The sequence below is a fragment of the Thermobia domestica genome, chromosome 8 (genome assembly GCF_964235325.1).
Source record: "Thermobia domestica chromosome 8, izTheDome1.hap1.1, whole genome shotgun sequence".
In the NCBI taxonomy this organism is placed as follows: domain Eukaryota; kingdom Metazoa; phylum Arthropoda; class Insecta; order Zygentoma; family Lepismatidae; genus Thermobia; species Thermobia domestica.
In genome coordinates, this window is record NC_137461.1 from 15,280,965 (window position 1) to 15,302,205 (window position 21,241).

Sequence of the window (21,241 nt, forward strand, 5' to 3'; positions counted from 1 at the left end):
GTCAATCGGTAAAGCACTGTTCTGTTACAGCACCGGTGGATCTAACCTTTACGATATAAAATGGTAAAGTATTTGTCATGGACCAAATTACGATGAATTTGAATTTAATTATCATATATATATAATTATTTCTTTGTTGAATTACAGATACTTTTCAGTGGAAAATAGGATGAAATTTGAAAGTCTCCAATCAAGGAAAAGTAGGGCAATATGAAAGAAAAAAATTGTAAAATTCGACTGTATCTCAAAAGTCAAGTAGTAAGTCCTATTGCTATTATTACAATTACAAATATCAATATCCAAAAGCTCCTGAAGTTCTTTTTCCATTTAGATATACTCATCGCAGGTAAGCAAATAAAAAAAATAAAAATAAAGATAAATGGAGGCCTTGAAAGTAAAACGTAGACAAATTTATCAATCTTAAGAAGATGTTGTCTACAATGTACTGAGGAATGGATCGGTGAGTCAGAGCGAGTCAGTAAGTCAGAGTGCGTAATGGGTTACAGTGGGTCACGTCCTGTTGACCCATGACTCACTTATCCATTCATAATCTTGACCCACTTTGATCCACTCCATTTCTGGTTTGAGTTAGCGTCTCTTCCATCAGTGAGGCTATATAAGACGTTGACCTAGAAATTAACGTAGGAACCGAAGCACTTGGGCTCCCGAAGGGAATCGAACCCATATCTCCCATGCCAAAAGCACGTATGCTGCCAACTTATCCACAAGGGACCTGTAATCAGTATAAAGCAAAAGTGGTAATGGAAAGAAACCTTTTCTTGTAACCGATTAAACGTCCCAATAACAGTTTCTGTCTATACATCCCTAAGTTTATACTAGGATACGGTTTTATTATTGATCTGTATAGACTAAAATGATAAGAGAAGCTAGAAGCGGTTTTCCGGAATCGATTTATTGTTCTAGGAACAGGTACCATCTTTTCTCTTGAACCTTTATTGAAATCGACAGAAATCAACCACTTTCTACTGTAATGTCGATTAATACAGAATAAAAACCGTAATAGATGGAGAAAAGCTGTTTTTCTGCAATCAGTTAAGCGTTCCAAGAATGTATTTCAGCTCAACTTTACTCTGTCTCTATTAAAACCAAGAATTGTATAAATCTATTACCACTTCAGGTTTCAATGTTGATTTAGAAAATATATGATCTTGTAAAACAAACTCATTTACGTGGTGCACACGTGACACCGCTACTTGTTCCTTTCTTTTGACATAATTCAAAACATAACAACAACAGATATATTGTTTTATTCAAGAAAATAGGATGTATTTCGTTAAAATCAAATGAGACATTTTCACAATTATATTTATCATCCGAGGTATTTATTTTATCACTTTATGAATGCAACTGGTTAAACATATCTCTTTTAAAGGTGCTTTAGTATTGATCACGAACTAGAATAACAGAAGCAAATGTAACTTGTGTTTCGATTTTAAAGCTTATTTCGACCCAAAATATTAAATTATCACCCTTTGGTTGTGGGATTGTGACCTTAAAGGAAGAAACAAAGAAGAAAAAATGAAATCTTTGAGTTTTACTTCTCACGGTTATGCTGGCTAGGCTAAAGAAGACGGTGAGGATGAAAAATGGATAGAAATGCACGCGAGACGAGACACGAGACGAGACTGAAAATTTTATGCGAGACGCAAGACGAGACTAAACCATGCGAGACGAGACGCGAGACGAGACTCAGGTAAGTCTCGCACGAGAAGTCTCGCGAGACTTCTCGCAGTCTCGCAACATTCATGAATTACATGTAATTATATATTTAGTGATTTTACATTTATTGAATTTTCTAAGTTGAGCGTTAATGCCTCCAGGAACAAAAAAGTGATTGGGGCAATAGACATTTTATGAGATTTATTATTATTCAAGGTTGATTTTCAGAATTAAAGCCTTCTTTAGTTTCTAAACATCATTAAAAAGGAAAAGCTTTGTAAATTGGAAATTTATTACAACATCGATTTAGGACTTTATTTTGGGACACAAACACATACACGCGGGCGCGCACGAATACATGAACTTCTGTTTTTGGTCTGAAAAGCGAATAAGACTCCCTATTGCTGCAAAATGTGATATTTGTGTTGTTTCTGTCTTTTTCACATTACTACTAACGATTTATGTTGGGGATGCCGGGGAAATCCCCTCTCGTCAAAGTTTATCCCGGGTCCGGCTCGCAGAAATAACATAATATTTTTACATGGAATAAGTATTTTCTTTCTATATATTTATCAAAAACATCCCCCTCTAGTTCGGAAGTTTAATTCAAACACTGGTTTGGTAGGATGGCCCTATAGGTTTGATGCGAGATGGTAGGAATGGCCCTATATCTGTCAGTAATTTTATTTTCTAGATCTGGCAACACTATATAATTTGAAAGCGAAAGTTGATAAAATGCGATAATGCAACATTGCTACAAGCGCGAACGAACCAAAAGAATTGGGTCGTATTGTGTTGTGAGGAGTTCTTTTGTTGTCTACAAGCGCTTTTGGTGGTATAAAAACATCTTTATAATGGAAAATCACCCTTCAAGGAAACGACCAACACGTGTAAATGTTGGTAGTGGCGACGATATTTTAGAAGAGCCAAATATTGCTGGAGACCTCTAAGCTGGAAAACAATGTTGGATCCAGCAACAATTTATGCTGGATTTGCTGTAAATTATGCTATTAACCCTTTGGAGATCCCGTACAATCTGTACCATACGGGGTGTTTCATGGTACATTGCGTTATAACTCTCCTATTTGAGCTTTTTCGTCCGGTTTTTTTTTTTTCAAGTCCAGAGGCATTGTAGAAGACCTTACGTATGGTTTCACACCTTCCTGCGTCGAGACATAGGAGGTGATGACGTCATAATTCTAAAATATATATTTTCTTTTAATATTGCGGGGCCGGTCTATGTTCATTATTTTTTGGCGGGCTTATTTTTACACGTAGAAGATTGAAATTTTGCACAAACATTCAGTCCACCGAGTAGTATTTACCAGATTTTTTTCAGATTTCTGCGTTAAAACAGGGGGGGATCCAGAGGGGCAAAAAGTTGAAAAAGGGATATTTTACCAAAAAATCACTTTCTTCGCAATTTTCCCGATTTAAATACATAATGGAGACAAATGAATGGTACCGCCTGAAAGGCAGTTCTATTCTGAAGAGAATGATGTGCGATACATGACCCTAGGGTAATTAGGGAAGTGTCAGGGAACTTTTATGAAAATATACTTCTGTATAGGGGAATTTTGGACATTTTCGGTATTATTTCTGGCGGGCTTATTTTTGCACCTAGAAGATTGAAATTGTACACAAACATTCAGTCCACCGAGGAATATTTACGAGATTTTTTTCGTACTTCTGTGTTAAAACATGGGGGTACAAAGGGACTAAACGTTGAAAAAGGGAAATTTTACCAAAAAATCCCTTTCACGGGATTTTCTCGCTCCTAGATACATGATGGAGACAAGTGAATGGTACCGCCTGAAAGGCAGTTCTATTCTGAATGATCCTAGGGTAATTAGGGATGTCTCAGATAATGTTTAAAAATTTTCCTCTGTATACGGGAATATGGGACATTGTCGGTATACATTTTTTTGGCGGACTTACTTTTGCACCTGGAAAATTGGAATTCTGCATAAACATTAAGCCCACCTAGTAGTATTTATGAGATTTTTTCAGATCTCTGCGTTAAAACAGGGGGTCCAGAGGAGCTAAAAGTTAAAAAAAAAAGGTATTTGGACCCAAAAATCCTTTTTTCGGGATTTTCCCGCCTTAGATACATGATTGAGACACGTGAGTCATACCGCCTGAAAGGCAGTTCTAAGCTGAAGAGAATGATGGGCGAAACATGACTCTAGGGTAATTAGGGATGTCTCAGGAAATTTTTTACCTGAGATCATGGTGTTTTACGGTAATTTGGGGCATAGTGGGAATTCCTAATAAAATTTCTCCCGCCCTTACTATTCAAAATAGAAACTTGAAATTTGGCACACACATTTAGTATACCAAGTACTATTTGTCAGATTTTTTTAGATGGCTACGTTCACACAGGGCCGCTAAAAGACGGGCCCAAAGTGCGAGAAAAAAATCCCTCCGTAATTTCCTTTGACATCATTTTTCCCGCTCCTGGTAAATGGTATGAGCATGCAAGTGGTACCATTTGACAGCCAGCTTTATTCTGAAGAGAATGAGGTATGAACCATGATCCTAGGATAAATACTGACGATGCAGTAGCTGCTTGACTGAAAGTCTAAAAAATAGCCCAAAAAGCCGGGTACCGGAAAGGATTAATTTGACGAAAATTAATGGTCCAGGAATCAAATACCAGCACAACTTTTCTTTTAATTTGGAGCGGAGGGGACACAAGTTCGGATACCATGTTGAACTCTAGGTTCCATCTCCTTAGGTTGTTATGAACATTCATCCCATGGAAAACAATGGGAAATCACCAAGGATTCAGCTTGCCAAGAGACTTTTAGGTCAAATACCTGCCTTCGGACAGAATAGCACATCATCATTCATTAACAGCCATAGAATAACACATTGCAAAATTTTGACCAGAATATATGCGAGACTGCGAGACCATGCGAGAAAGTCTCGCGCGAGACGCGAGACGAGACTCAAAATTTTATGCGAGACGCGAGACGAGACTTCACATTTGCGAGACGAGACGAGACGCGAGACGAGACCAACATTTGAGGCTGCGAGACGAGACGAGACTTTTCCATTTCTCGTCTCGTCTCGTCTCGCGTGCATCCCTAAAAATGGATGGAATGGTCGAATAAATACAGTGGGAGAAAACGGGAGAATCCAGAGAAATCCCACGAATACACGGTGTTTGTCCACCACAAAACTCACTTGGCACGAGCTGAATTAAACCAAGGACGTACAGGGTAGGTCAGAAGTGAACATTCCACTGCTAAGCCACGGTGATCTTTTTCTCTAACAAGGCTGTATATGGGCGCACTTCCAGGCAGTATTTAAACTTATTTTTCCCATTCTAACCGATTTTATGAAACAAATGCACAAGTAAAATAGTATATTTATATACTACTAGCTGAACCTGCGCTCTCTACACAGCGCATCATTCACATATGAGCATGAACCTCCTTGTCGTTCCTTACAACGTCTGTAAATATCCCTTTACTGACGCAAGTCAAAGACGCCTTGATAAAAATCTGCAAGGGATACCGTAAAGGGAAGATTTTTCAAATATATTGCACCGTTTGCAAGATTAGAGTCTACTTCCGGTTGGGGTTCTGAATTTATGTATGATCAGTGTTTTCTTTCTTGTTACAAACACTATGTAATAAGCAAATACTTTACAGACACAATTAATTATAATGTCAGTGATACATGGTGTTCATTGGGCAAAACAATAAAGGTTCATCTTAGACTATGATTATCCTTCGTTTTTATTATCATTTGGCCATGAAATAAACGCCTGAGAGATATACTATCCCCATATACAACTAAATGGTGTTGAAATGACTCTTGGATATGATGATTTTCTATTTTTTTTTTTTTTTTAAATTTTCAACACTTCCAGTGTACCCTAAAAATGCAATAAAGAAATAACGGTCATTTTTTTTAAATACTTAATTAGAACTGAAAAATCTACACAAAATTTGCAATCGATCAGTGAAAACAGCATCTCTCTAGAGCTTGTGGTTTCCGAGATAACTTTGTCAAAATAACTGGCCACAAACATATAAACGTCCACAAACATATAAAATTTTGTTAACCAGAAATATATATAAACCTAGCATTTTAATATGCAAATATCTATATACAAGAGTATACAAGTATATTCTTAACTGTATGTTCAAAACGAATTTAATGTTGAATAAAAAAAGGCAGTGACTTTATCAGCTTCCAATAGAGAAATGATGCTCAGATGCTCTAATTTCTTTCGTTGTAAAGTTTAATATATTTCTTTATAAACAAACAAACATACTTAGACATCCTTTCTTCCTTTTAAAAAATTGAGAAACTACCCTCAAACTGCAGACTATGAATTTCACTCTGGTCGACCTTGAATAGGTCTAAAAACAGCTTTTATGTATTTCGTCATTTCTTGATTTACAATTTCTGTTTATCAGGTAAACCAGTCATTACTTTAAACTTTAAATATTTCTCACTTTCACTTCTCTCTTATCATAATTTTTGCTCGAATATTGGAAGAAAATTGCACGTGCTAAGTTTTCTAGGTCACATGTAAACGATATTTTCTAAACATGACTTATCTTTAGTTATTCTTATCATTATTGATTATTAAAAAAAAAAAAAAAAAAAACTATGAAACCTCATCAGCAACAAACATCAACAAACAGGATGTCCCATTTTAAAACGCAAGTTGGAATCAGGTATAGGCTAACTTTTGAACGGAATGAGGTACACGTATAAATGATACACCAATTTTACATTCATCCATGTAGATATTTTTAAACCTAAAAGCAGCTAATGAAATCCACGTTTGTACATGCAGGGTTGCCAAATGTAAGTGAAAGTGTAAAACAATATTTACAAAACATGGAAAATCGCATGTTATACATGTGCGTGGACATGCACTCCACAAATTGCAGCATGGATTTGTGTGTTAGATCGGTAGTTATCATACACGAAGAAGAACGGTTCATTTTAACGATTAGCTTGTCCAAAATTCTGCCATTAATGGCGTACCCGCAAAAACGCGGTTTTTGAAGGTACGCTATGCACTGCCTGAGTTTAAGTGCAACAGTATGTGTATTTAGATACTGTTTATCACATGGAACCATTGAAAACACTAAATAAAATTATTGGAAAAAGTAAAAAAAAAATAGCGTAACTTTCATACACCCTGCAACCCTGTGTGGAAGGAAGGGAAACGTAACTTCACAATAGATGTTGAAAATGCCCGCCATTTGCGTCCAAACAAAGATTTACAGATCTTAGCATATTGGGAACAACTTCACGGAGAGTTGACACGTTCACTTCTTCAATGGCTCTGTGGATGTTGGTTTTCAGATCTTGTAAAGTCCTTGGGTTATTTGTATACACGATTTGTTTTAAATATTCTCTTAAGAAAAAGTTTGGAGATGTCAAGTCCGGGGAGCAACTGGACCACAAATTTTTACTTATTACCCTGTCACCGAAAAACTCAGTCAACATAGCCATAGTTTTATTTGACGTATGACATGTAGCCATATCTTGTTGTAACCAAGAATCGCGTTCATCAGATTCAAGCATGGAAATAAATTGGGTGATTATGTCATGATACACGGTACCGTCAACTGTGAAGTTGAAAAAAATAGACCCAATTGTTCGACGTCGTGAAATTGCATACCACACACCTATCTTCTCTGGATGAAGTGGCTACTCTTGTAACACATAGGGATTATCATTTGAATAATATCGTGAATTTTGGCTATTCAGATACCCGTTTAAAAGGAACCTTGATTCATTACTAAAGAAAACTTTGTCCAAAATATCCATTCCTTGCTCTCTGACGAATGATTTAAACCAACGATACGTGCGACCTCGTCTATCTGCTTCAATTCTTGCACAGTCTGTATCTTAAATGCATGTAAGTGCAGCTTTTGTAAGGCTCTGTGTGCTGTTTTTGGCAAACTTGCTTGTGCAGGAAGTTTACTAACTGACTTTCCAGGTGATTGCGAAATGCGTACTCAACGTTCTGAATCACCTCTTCTTTAAGAACATGCGGTTATCTGTTGCGTGGTTTATCACGTACTGATCCAGTTTCGAGAAATTTTATTACTAATCACTAAATTGTTGATATCTTCGGCACACCGTTATTTGGAAATCTTTCTTGAGACAATGCTATCACATTAGCACACGACTTTGATTGCAAAAAAATGTTAAACAATAAACACCCTCTCCTCTGTGGAGTACATCATGGTAACAAACGAACCTCTCACTACGACACAACACAAAACACACCACACCCAGTAAGACGATGAACTTGCACACTGCCTGTTTACTTCTCCCTTTGCCTATATTTAGCCTCTTCTTACAGGGTTGCAGGGTGTATGTAAGTTATGCTATTTTTCCTACTTTTTTCAATGTTTTTATTTAGTGTTTTCAATGATTCCATGTGATAAACAGTACCTAAACACACATGCTGTTGCATTTAAACACAGGTAGTGTTGCATGCGATTTTCCATATTTTGTAAATATTTCTTTTTTACATTTTCACTTACATTTGGCAAGACTGCATGTACACACGATGACTTCATTAGCTGTTTTTATGTTTAAAAATATTTACATGGATCAAGATTAAAAATTATTGTATCATTTATATGTGTACCTTATTCCGTTCAAAAGTTAGCGTGTACCTGATTCCAACTTCCGTTTTAAATGGGACACCCTGTATTTGTTGTTAAGTCAACAGCAAAAATAACCCTTTTCCCTGACTGCTTTAACTTCATATTATTATTGATATTGTAGTCGCCTGAATAGCTGCAACCCAACTTACACCTAACATTTTTACCAGCCTATCAAAATTTGTTAACCTATGGAACACTGACACAAGCTTTTGTTATTCGTTTGAAGCATGAATACTTCTATAATTTAAATTTAATCTCTATTGTTAGGATCGTATTGTCCAGTTAGTGCTATGTATTACATCCATATATATAAAAATTAAAGTCGCTATGTTTGTGAGTTCGTATCTCTTGAACCCCCAACCGATCTCGATTAAATTTTGAACATATTTGAGGTTCGAGGCTGGGATAGTTTTTATTATTTTACTTTGATGATGATGGAGGGGAGGGGGATATTTAAAACTGATCAAAAATGACCGATATTTTTGTCGAATTCATAGTTTACGGGGTCACTGAGATGAACAGTGACAATTCAGATGCCGTTTAAATCCAAATTCAGCCCCACAATTTAGGGAGGGGCATATATATAAAAATGATCAAAAATGACAAATATTGGTGCCGAAACCATAGTTTTCCGGGTCACTGAGACAAACAATGACATTTCCAATGTCGTTTAAATTCAAATTCAGCTCTTTTTGTCAAAAATGAAACTATTCTCCCCGTGCGAAGAATGGGTATTCTGTTAGTCCATTATAACTCGCTGTGTGTAAAATGTAATATTAATTCATTTCATACTGCATTTGAGAAGAAAGAAAAAAATAAACTGAATATATCAAATCTGGAATAATCCAAGGAAATAAGTTGGTCTCCAATGGCGTTACTCGAATTTCCCGTGATTCTAACGTCTCTTTCTCTCTTCATATGAGAATATGTTGTTTGTCACACTGAGTATGGATTGAAATTGAAATTCAAGCATATTAAAAAGTTTGGATCTCTCGGAAATCAAACCCGGTCTGTGTAAAAATTCCAATATAGTGATGAGCAAATGCAAGACCAAGACCAAGACCCGGATGGTCTTGATCTTGGACTTGGTCTTGCACATACAGTCTTGGTCTTGGTCTTGCTCTAGCATACCCAGTCTTGGTCTTGGTCTTGGTCTTGCTTGCAAGAGTCTTGCAAATTTTGCTTTTATGAAATCTTATGCTTTTCATAGATAAATTTTACTCTAGATATAAGGGATAATAAATTCTACAATGCACCAATAGTAATGGAAACACAATGTATCTTTCTAAATGTAATATAGTTACCTGTGTAAGTATGATGATAATGCACAATATAGACGCTGACCTTTATTTTTTTTTTTCAATAAGTGCTCACGCATAACTGCTTATACAATAAATAACAACGTTTCGTAATATTTTTATATATTTTTTAAACAGATCCAATACTATACTGGTTCCCAAACTGAAGATATTACCGCTGAGACACATGAAAAAAATCAATAGGCCTACGACACAGACTACTGAAATACTACGAATTGCAAAATTATTTTTACACTCTAAAGGCGTAATATATATATATATATATTTTTTTTTTCTTTTCAACCACGATTACCTAATCTTTGTATTGAGCAAACTTCCAATTAAATATTGAGATTGTGTTTTACTGATTCCAATATGTACTCTATGGGGCAGAAACAAGGAGATTAGGCAAAAACGATTTAAAAAATTAGAGGCTTTCGAAATGTGGGCATGGAGAGAAAAGAAGAAAATTATCTAGGTTGAACGGAAAACGAATGAGAAGGTGTTAGAAATAGTAACAGTAGGGGAGAAAAGAATAATTTTAGATTTAATTAAGAGGAGGAAGAAAAACTGATTGAGACATTTTCTGTTGAGGAACTGTATTATGAGTTACGTACTAGAGAGTATGATGGAAGGAAAGAAAGGGAGGGAGCAAAGGAGACTGTAGTTGGAGGAAGGTATTAAAACAGAAAAGTGCTACGTCAAGACGAAGAGACTAGCTGAGGACCGCCGTACATTGAAGCTTCTCAGTTGCAGCAAGTGACCTGCCAATAATGGCAGAATAGCTATGATGATGATGATGACATGTTTAGCAATATTGGTCAAAAAAGAAAGAAAAAATGAAAATAATAACGATTATAATCAAACCTCTTACTATTTTAGAATAAAATAAATAAAAACTGGAAACGTCTCAACTGCCTATGTCTATTGTGTAAACTCAATTTATTTAAGTACTTTTGACCTATATTAGAAGTACAAAGTAACGGCCTCAAACTCTAAGTTATTTGAAATAACCGTACAAGATCACTCTCACTTGTGAATATGGATTATTTATTGTTGTATGATGTTTTAACGCTCAATCCTAGATATGCTGTATACCTAAGGAGGCTAAAAGTTATTTCATAAAAAAAAATATTCAACGTATAAGTATCCGGCCATGAAATCAAATTTGCGGTCACATGCACTAAGTTTTTGTCAACGTTATGAAAATGTTAATTCGATATTAATTTTATGAGCACACATTAAAAATTTCCAATGGATGCTTGAGCCTCGGAGCCAAGGCCATACTCATGTAATCGGCACCTACGGTGTACGGAATTACCGATGCTCAATACTACATTTGTATTTAGTTTTGGAAGAAGGACACAAATAATATGTTTTGAATTGAAAAGAAATATCTAGTTTAACGTCCAAGTTATGCCCCGAGGCTAGGGGAGATGGTGATGATGAGAAATGACTGAAATGGTGGAATGAAGAAAAAAATAGGAGGAAATGGAAAACTCCGAGAAAACCCACTCACACGGTGTTTGTCCATGGCGCAAGCTGGGATCGAATCAAGGGCCAGGAACCAGAGATAAATACTCTACCACTGAGCCACCGCAACCATAAAAAGTTTTAGTTTACTTTTTGTTTATCCGCTTCTTATGGACATATGGGCAGAGCGACTCACATGGATTGCATAAACTACTGGGAACACATTCACTCCAGCGGCATTGCCTAAGAAGAGATTGTATCATGAGGGACGTCCTAGAGGGTATGGTGGCGAGAAAGAGAGGGAGGGGGCGAAGAAGACTACAATTAATGGATGATATTAAAACAGAAAGATCACACGCGAAGACGAAAAGGTTAGCGGAGGACCGTGGAGCATGGAAGCTTCTCAGCTGCGGCAAGTGACCTGCCAATAAAGGCAGAATACCTATGATGATGATCAACTAATGTTCGTCTTTTCATAGGACCTTAGTGGCTTGTTATTAAAAACCATAATTCCAATCCCTATTCTTTCATAGATTCAACTTAAGAAAAAAATGAGTTGCTACTTTCAGCTGTTCACCGCAAACTCAGTCATACGGTGTATGTGCTATAAATAAAACTAGTGTGGAACAGAAAGCCACTTTATACAAAAAATTGAGGTAGCGTTCGAAATAGTCCAACGGTTCAGGTTAATAGTTTGTTAACCACTCCTATGTTGAAACCTTTCTTTCTTTATTGCGTACTCCTAACCTAACCCGGAGAATGAGAACATTTCTTTAAATAACCATTTATCAAATATTTTCTCTTGTTATTCGATTAAGAAATAATATTATAGGAATTGTAAATGTAAAATACCATAGCTGCAAACACGGTATTGGGTATCTTAACTATTCTATCATCATCTTCTCAACCGCAAGAGACCAAAGTTCGATTCGTAATAGAAGCCCAAGTGGTTCGTATCCAATGGTGAATTGTGGGTCCACGCCCCATATAGGCCTAGGTTTGCTGTTGAAGGGGGTGTTAAACATTAATTAATCAACTATTATCCTTTGAGTCTTAACACAAAATCATTCAACAAAGTTATTTTCAACAAGTGGAATAATTATTTCATTTCCCGTTATACATTTTCAATTGATGTGCACTCATGTCCAAAATGATTGTGGTATATCTATAACTGTCTTCTTGTAAAAATATAATTTTATAATGATTTTGCAGGGTACTTTTAATACTGATACTATGTGTATAATCGGGAAATGTATATTTATGATAGATTTCATAGGAAAAGAACTATAAATACGAAAATTAGAATAAGTAAAACAAAATGTTGCTAAATGGACGAGTAAGTTTTATTTTCGTTTTATTGTTCTTATTTACAGCTCTTTTGACTTGAAATTTGCCACATACATGTCTTTGCCGATTATACGCATAACAAATATCGGGCGAATTCGTTATCAAATTATATTCCTACAACAATATATTTATAGACATGCGACAATAATTTTGGATATGACTGTACATTTCTTGTTGTACATTTTCTAATTTTAACTGAAGTATCCTCAATACTATATCATTTCTAACCTTTTAAAATTGAGAATCTTTTCGACATTTCAATCTGATATTTCCCTCTAGCTTGACTCTTTACTTATGCACACTTTCGTTTCTTATAAGCAGTCAAGTATACGCCCCCGGATTGAACAAGTATAACATTCTAGTTTATGGGTTTATTTGTTTCGGCTCTTCCTAGCTTAAGATGTAAGTAAAAACACATTAAGAATAAATAATAAAGAAACATGGATAACAATAAGAAATGGTATAGAATACAATGAGATGATCAGGACAGTACTGTATACTTACTTTTGGGCCACCCTATATATCCCTTCGACTAAGGGCGCCGATTTGTCTGTAAATTTGTGGGGGCCCATTCGGATGCAGAAGGTATATATGTATGAGGATTTTAAGACAAAATGCATTCAAATTATGCCAAATATTGTATATTCATAAATACAATAGGGAGCCCACATGAGCTTTGGGGTCCCGGGCCCCCAGCCCCCCAGGATCGGCGCCCTTGCCCTCGACTCTGCAGTGAAATTATTTAATTGAATTTTCTTATGGCATCTTGGGAGTTGGTCAAATACATGTTCAACATCTTTGTAAAATCTGTCCTATAAATTGCTATCTTTAGATTCTGTTACGGCATAAACTAGATGAAATTAATCCGGCCAAATAAGTTGTGGCGGACAATATCGTGTCCATGGGTTTTCTCAGGGCACTCCCGTTTACTCTCACATCATCATTTCACCCTTTCTTCCATCATCATTCACTTGCTTTATCATCGTCTCCTTTAGCCTGTCGGACATAATAATGGGGCATGAAACAGAAAAAATTCAATTTCAATAGATGATATTAAGGAGAAAATCTGTACATTAAGTTTGAATATAAAATTGTGAGACAAAACCTAAAAATCTTTCCAAAGGAATGAAGACGAAACAAAAAAGAATTGTTCAAAAATCGAGACGAGTCAGTGTTTCTACAAATTTACGAAAAGAGGCGAGAATGTCTTACTTCTTGTCCAGTGGCGCAACCTGGATTTTATTTCCGGGGGAGACAAGACTACTTAGTACAGTAGTCTGCAAACGACGTGCTGCACCATCTAATATGGACAAAATTGAAAGTTTCAATCTCTCTATTACAACAAATTTAGTTATCTCTGTTATTAACATCCCAAAAGGCCTTAAAATAAACATTCAAATTCACAATTGTTGAGACGATATTTTACACGTGATGTGAATTTGCATATTTTAAAAGATATTATACAAATGACAAGCAGTAATGATTGTTTGGAAATTTCACCAAAATTTGTCTGCAGCGCTGCTCTATAAGATAGGTCAGGTTAGTTTCGGAGAGCTCCCCCCCCCCGAGCTCATAGCTGATTGCGCCACTCTTCTTGTCTCGTTTCGTGAGCAACTTTAGAGTTAATTAGAATCATAGAGTAATTATGTAGTATCAGAGGCTTCAGCTACTCTTCCCGCTGAAACTGTGGGGACCGTGGCGCCATCACTCAAAAAGTTTGGTTCCAGGAACTACTAAAAACAAGAATGAATCAGATCATTCAGCGCGCCTGAGTCTGATATAATTAGCCAATGATACGCTTTAGCTACTGCCGTAGCAGACGATGCAGTTAGTTACAACTCTAGCCAGTAGTGTCGCAGAATCACTTTCGTTGCATTGTGGGAAAAAAATAATTTCCATTGGTTATATAGGAAGTAGTTCATCAGGGTAAGAATAATATGAATCCGCATACGCAGACCTCAACAATTAATTCTTTTATTTATTGTTAAGTTTATTAAAATTAGCCTGATTTTTGCATGTCAACAAACAGCCAAAAGAAAATGAAATGAAATCTTTGAGTTTTACGTCCCACGGTTATGCCGGTTAGGCTAAAGGAGACGGTGATTATGAGAGATGAGTGAAATGGTGGAATGAAGAAAGTGGGAGGAAACGGGAGAACCCCGAGAAAACCCACGAGCACGGTGTTTGTCCACCACAAAGTTCACTTGGCGGGGGCTGGGATCGAACCCGGGACCCCAAGCACCAGAGGTGAACGCTCTACCACTGAGCCACCGCGCCCCCCCACAGCCAAAAGAAAGGACTGCGGAAATAAATGTCTGTATACCATATATTTTCTTTATTGAAAAATCAGGAACAGTTTACATACTATAAAAGCAGAAAACAAATCTAATGACTTTTAGCTAAAAAAGATAAGAAAAATAAAAAAAAAATAAAAACCTGATGGTTTCACTTGAATATTACTATAACGACCTTCATGAAGAAGAAACATTTAGTAATTTCAAACAAATGTTATGAAGTTTTTTTTTTATTTGCTTTTATTTGTAAAATAAGCTCTTTTCACTTTATTAAGTTCTTTATCCATAAAAAATCCCACTCACACACGTATTCCCTCCACACAACGGACGATAGCAACACTTCTTGGGCTCAGGGCAACTGTTGTCATTGGTGCAAGATTGTCCACAGGGGAAAATTGGAGAGTCATCTTCCACAGGAGGGCAATTTCCTAAGTGTCCTGAAATAGAGAAGGATTATGAAAAAAAAAATAAGGCATTTTTGTAGTAATAAAATAACTACAAGTAAAGGATTCTTTTACATTGAACAAGTTCTTTTGAGTTTTTCACGATAAGAATTCTATAAAATCTTTTTATTTTGGTTACATTTTGTATTTTTATGATTCTTTAATTGTGGTTAATAGACTAAGCTACCTCAAGGATAACAGTGTAATTTTCTTCCAGAGTTCTTATGGAGAAGAGAGATTACGACTCGATGTTGGATTAAGATTTTATTTAGGTGCAGAAGCTTAATATGCAGGGTGTTTCAAAAAACACCGACAACGTTTGAGAGGTGATTCTTCACACGAAGATAAGACAAAAAAGTATAGACCAACCTGGGTGCACAAATGCTTCCTTTCGGAATTATAGGCTGCTGAAAACACACACACACACACACACACACAAAATGAACTTTACAGGTCCATAGCTTCAATACTATGGAACCTACCGTAGTCGGATCAAGACTTCACTTAGGAATTAATATGCGCACTATCCAATAATACATGTTTCAGAATCCTGCGGTACTCAATCAACAATTTTTAAAGAGGGAGTTTGGCTAAGGGCATATAATTTGAAGTACTCACCAACTATTGCTAGATTAATTTGGATAGGACACATACCAGTTCTTAACCGAAGTTTTGACCCAACTACGGTAGCTCCCATAGTTTTGAAGTTATGAACCTTTAAAGTTCATTTTGCATGTTTTCGACAGTCTATAACTCCGAAAGGAAGTATTTATACACCCAGATTGGTCTATACTTTTTGTCTTATCTTGGTGTGAGGAATCACCTCCCAAACGTTGTCGGTATTGTTTTGAAACACCCTGTATAGGTCTGTTCGCCCTTTGAGATCTTAAAAATACGAATATATCAACACAAATAGTAAAAGATCAAATCATGACCTCAGGTTTCATCTTAACTTTCCGTGCATCACAAGCTAAAATTTTACATTATAAACTAGTCAAGCATTTATAACTATAATACTCATTATAACTTTAACCATAACCGATAACAATAAAAATATTAGACTAGCAAACAAAATTAACAAATTTAAAGTAACTTAATATAACATTAGTACTAAATATTATCGAATACAGTAAAGTCCCGAAAACTCGGCACTCTATTAAACGGCATTCCGAATAACTCGGCCACACCCTAGCAGGGCGAAAAAACCCCGCGCCCTGGCCCATTCAAGGTCATTGCTGGGTATTTTTCTGAGACCTGTCTTATCAGTTTAATTATTGTACAGTGTGTATTCATTAATTTTCATTTCCACGCATAGTAAAGGCTCTATGTCTTCATAAAGTACGTACTTCTCCTTTGTTTAAATGGTAATTTTGCAGTTTATTCTCTGTTGTATTCTCAAGTAAACAATACATACAAGCACAGTACTATATTTTCTGAGGAAACACTTATTCTTTTTTTTTTTTAATCTCATTCCCGATAACCCGACATTTTCACAAACTCGGCCACCCTTCGGTCTACATTAAGGCCGAGTTTTCGGTACTCTACTGTACTACTCCCCCCCCCCCCCAACCATGTTGCATGTATGAATACAAATATGAGCTATAAGTAGTTCTTGAAAAAAAGATAATAAAGCAAGCTCCATTATTTTTCTCCATGTTCAACCAACAGAGCCGCTCGGAGGAACATAATGGTATGTCACATTTTCTAACCTTCGAGAAAACTGAAAAAAAAAAAAAGATCAAAGTTTCCCTGCACTTCAACGCAATGACACGTAGCAGACAAACTTCTTCTAACATCTGCAGGTGTACATATGCGAAATTAAACTACCTACATACTATTCTGTGGTTCAATTCCAACCCATTCTGCCTAATAACTCAATTTCGTTAAAAAGTGGCGCTTAACATTATGTTTACCCGAGCGGCTCCTAAAATAATTTCTCTCAACAAATTTAAAGCTGGGGAAGCCGCTATATTAGCAACTCTCAGCAAAAATCATCACCAAGTTATACTTGTCATAAAAGATAATATTCCTCCATTAATTAACAATCTTCGACTTCCCAGCCGCTCATAAGAAATATTGGTAAGGCAAAATAAAACCGAAGAACATTAACCCTGTGCAATTATTAATGTTAAAACCACTTTAAAAATATTTACAAGTATAATTGAAATCATCTTATTAAATATTAGAAACATAGTGATGAGTAGTACTCAGATTTATATACACTAAAAAAAATGTCAAAGTATATAAGCAAAGGTGCACTATAAATAAAGTAATATGCAGTTAAGAAGCAATTCATCCATTTCAGATTGTTTCGTTTACAAAGGCTACACAATAAATTTCACAGTACAGTACTAGGAATTTTTGCAAGGTTTTCTCATCACTGTTAAAATAAATCCGAAAATTGTATTCCAACATCAACTGCTTTAATGAAAAGCTTCGAGTACATGTAACCTTAGTCATGTTCATAAAATATTTTACATAGTGTAAACTCTCAAAGTACATGCAACACGGGGGCTCAATGATAGAGCGCTTATCTTCAGTACATAGGCTCGCTGGTTTGATCCCCTGACAAGTAACCTTAGTAACCTTGTAGTAGACAACATCGTGTTGGTAAGTTTCCTAGGGGGGTCCGGTCGTTTCCTCCCACTTTCTCATTCCACCAATTCTTTCATCGTCATTCACTTGCCTTAATTACTGCCTCCCTTAGCCTAAATGTCATAAACGTCGGACGTTAAGTTGAAATATTTCATTTCATTATATATACAGGTGCGGATCCAATGGAACGACTACAGGGGCTATAGTTCCCCTTGATGCTCAGGTATACACGGGATAAAATGAGCTTCAATCCTACTTTACACTGGATAAAGCAGCAAACTATGGTTTAGCCCCTTCCTTGATCTTATCCTGAATCCGCCACTGTATATTTAATATATATTTATATATATTTATATATATATATATATATATATGAAGCACGCACTAAACTGAATAATTCTCAAAGGATAAAATAAACTTTAGGAAAAGCGCCCAGTGATGTTAAATTTAGTCCCTTGCTTCAACCTACTATAACGAGAATTAATTTTCGCCTTTTTCATGCCTTTTTATGCATTCATAATTTTTATGTTCTCCTCCAACCCCTTTATGTATAATTACGCCATTCAGCAGAAGGGTCTATCAACAAAAGACTGAAGAAAACCAAAAAAGGAAATCATAGGTTTCACTTAATGAGTTTAGAAAAGAAAATATTTCAACTCTACTACTCACGTCAACATTTTTTAAAGTATAAAACTTCAAACATGTAGGCCTATCATGAGTTTTATAATATGGATGAAAAAGGTTATCTCAATCGGAGTTCCAGAACCACTGGATTACTTCCCAAATCTTTTTTTGAGGGACAGTGGAAGCTCTTCCTCGTCCCAGCCAACACTGAATTCTCAATTGAGACTTTTCCCGTTCTATTTACAAGTAAATATAATTATGGAAAATGGAATTCAAGGACACTTACCTCCTTCAGCTTGGAGAACTGCCACAAGAGTCAACAGCAAAATAACACAAAACGTAGTTTTATCTGTAATTAGAAAGGCATATAATTATTTAAGAATATGCGTATCCACTCTAAGTTCTACGTATTAAGTCAAACCAATTAAGCATTCAATTTTGGACCCGTCCTGGGTTCGATTCCCAGTGGGGACCCTCGATCGAAAGAGTCTGAAAGGTTTTTTAAGACAACCATCCTAGGTGAGATTTTTCTGAGCTTTTGTCATTCGCACCAGGCAAATGCCGAGATGGTACCCCGCATACAGTTCCCAAGTCGCTTCCTTTCTTCCCTTTCCTGGGATAGTGTGATCTCCGAAGATCGTTATTCCTCATACATGACGGGTTAACATGGCCATAGATACCGAAAGCCCATAAATCGAATTGCTAATACTAATTTCTAATCAATTTTGAACCTTCATCACTTCCAGTATATAGATCGTTCAGAGCACAAGGAAGCCAAATCCAGTTATCGAAGTTGTGATAAAAAGATACCCTGAGGTACACAAGGCGCTCTTTATTCTGGCACATTCGACAACAGGGACGTGCCTATTAGTGATTTGCGGATTATCGAACGTCAATGTGATTTTAAACCAAAAATACATCACTCAAGATGAAGAAATATAAGCAGTTACACTATCTCCAAAGTGATATATAATCAACAAGACAGTGGCGGATCCAGCGGGGGGCTATCGGGGCAATGCTCCCCAGAAGAGGAAAGTTATTTTTTTTATTTTACATATAAATTAAACCAATCCCAGAGTTTGGAGCTCTTAAAAGTAGCTCTAAGTAGCAGTATTACAACCCACCGCCCCCCCAGAAGTACGTCCTGGATCCGCCCCTGCCACAAGAAAACTCTACAAAAAAGAAAACAATGAGCTAACTAAAAATGTGGTCAGCGTAGTGGCTCCACTAAGTGGCCAAGGTGAGCAATGTATCTAAATCAAACCGAAAAAAGACGCGACCGACTCGGTCAGTGTCAGATTACAAAATGTGTCAGATTAAAGAGCGCTTACTATATGTGGAAAAGTTAACATTATTTTTCACATTATGAGTCTTATTTACAATGTTTAAACCAAGGTTACTAGAAGGAAAGGTTGGGCTATACGTACAGACGCTTCGCTCCTCGTTTTCCGTGACGTCACCAGCGAGGAGCAGCAAGTAGGTACTATGGTATAGAGGTGTACGAAGTAGCCAGAATGTCTTTTTTCTTTCTTTATGTATAACATTTTCGCTGTCACAACATTCTCCTACACACAAACTACAAACAAATAAATAAATAAATAATAAATAAGCCAGCAATAAATAGAACATCTTCCTAACGCAATTTATATTATAGAAAATTAACGATGTACCTGTGTTGCATGATCATTTATTTATTTTTTGATGAAATAGATAATTGTTGAATTATAATTACATTTTAAAAGTATTTATATCTGAAATGTTACTGTGAATGTATTTAAGCAAAGTTGCAGATAAATATGTGTTTTACCAGGGCAATCTCTGAAATTTTCGGTGCCTGGAGTTAAAGTAATTGCGGAACCAATGATAAGGTGAGTTCCACCCCCGGCATAAATAGATTACTTTGTGATTACTGATAGGAATATCTCAATACATGCTTAAAACCATGGATAATAATAATAATAATAATAATAATAATAATAATAATAATAATAATAATAATAATAATAATAATAATAATAGATCGTCGATGCATTCAGTTGCGGAAGCCCTTTGATGCCTAGCAATTTATTTTGTTCAATATACGCCACACAGGCTTAAAGTTTAAAATTGCCAATTCATATCTTCTCCACATGATTATTAAAACGGAACCCATCCGTGTTAAACGTCATATCGACTATCCATCACAGATTATATTTAATGTAATCATTGTTGACGCTATAATTGCACTTCGTGACATTAATAGTACACAGTCCGGAAAAATGTATTTGGTTTATATCTAAATATTTGTATGCTAACTAGTGTTACGAATCGAGACGAGACGAGAAATTAGGTTTTCTCGTCTTGTAGAATCGATTTTCGAAAAAAAGCTCTTTTCGTCTCGCCTAGTAGTTTCTCTAGCCTCTTGTATAAATTTGTGTACAAAATTTGTCCTGACTTCCTAAAGTCACGAGAGACCCACGAAGGATGAGATATAACAACATTTAAACCACATTTATTATTGGAATATATTGTGTAATGACTTGTGTATCTTTGAATGATCTTCATTGTGTTCTTGCAATCACTTTATCAATTTATAGTTTTGTTTTTTTTTTTAAACGATGAACCATGCAACACTAAACCAGTGTTTAAGGTTTAATACTTGGGTGATCTCGTGTTGCCAATGAGACTCATGAAGTTTCTCATCTTGCCTCGAAAACGAGACGAGAACTCGCATATTTTTAAATTTAAACGAATTTAACACGTTAACTACCGGCCAAAATTAGCTGGTTGGGCACCAGGCGCCATTGATGCAGTATTATGTAACTCTCACTGAAATATTCACTGGTTACTAT

General features: G+C 36.0%; 1 protein-coding gene across 2 annotated transcripts in view; it reads right to left on the minus strand.

Annotated features, from left to right (window-relative positions):
* Positions 1 to 14,774: 14,774 nt before the first annotated feature.
* The window catches only part of LOC145692703 (waprin-Phi2-like), an 80,444-nt gene continuing 73,977 nt past the window's right edge, over positions 14,775 to 21,241 (minus strand). The window contains exons 1-3 of one of the 2 annotated variants that reach the window (XM_081768112.1): positions 19,838 to 20,075; positions 18,697 to 18,759; positions 14,775 to 15,185 (exon numbers count right to left, since the gene is read on the minus strand). In XM_081768112.1, the coding sequence (XP_081624238.1) occupies positions 15,028 to 15,185; positions 18,697 to 18,759; positions 19,838 to 20,039 (423 nt within the window). In that variant the 5' untranslated portion in view covers positions 20,040 to 20,075 and the 3' untranslated portion in view covers positions 14,775 to 15,027. Of the gene's footprint in view, positions 15,186 to 18,696; positions 18,760 to 19,837; positions 20,076 to 21,241 lie in introns of those variants that run through there. The other variant, XM_081768113.1, reaches the window with a different exon arrangement.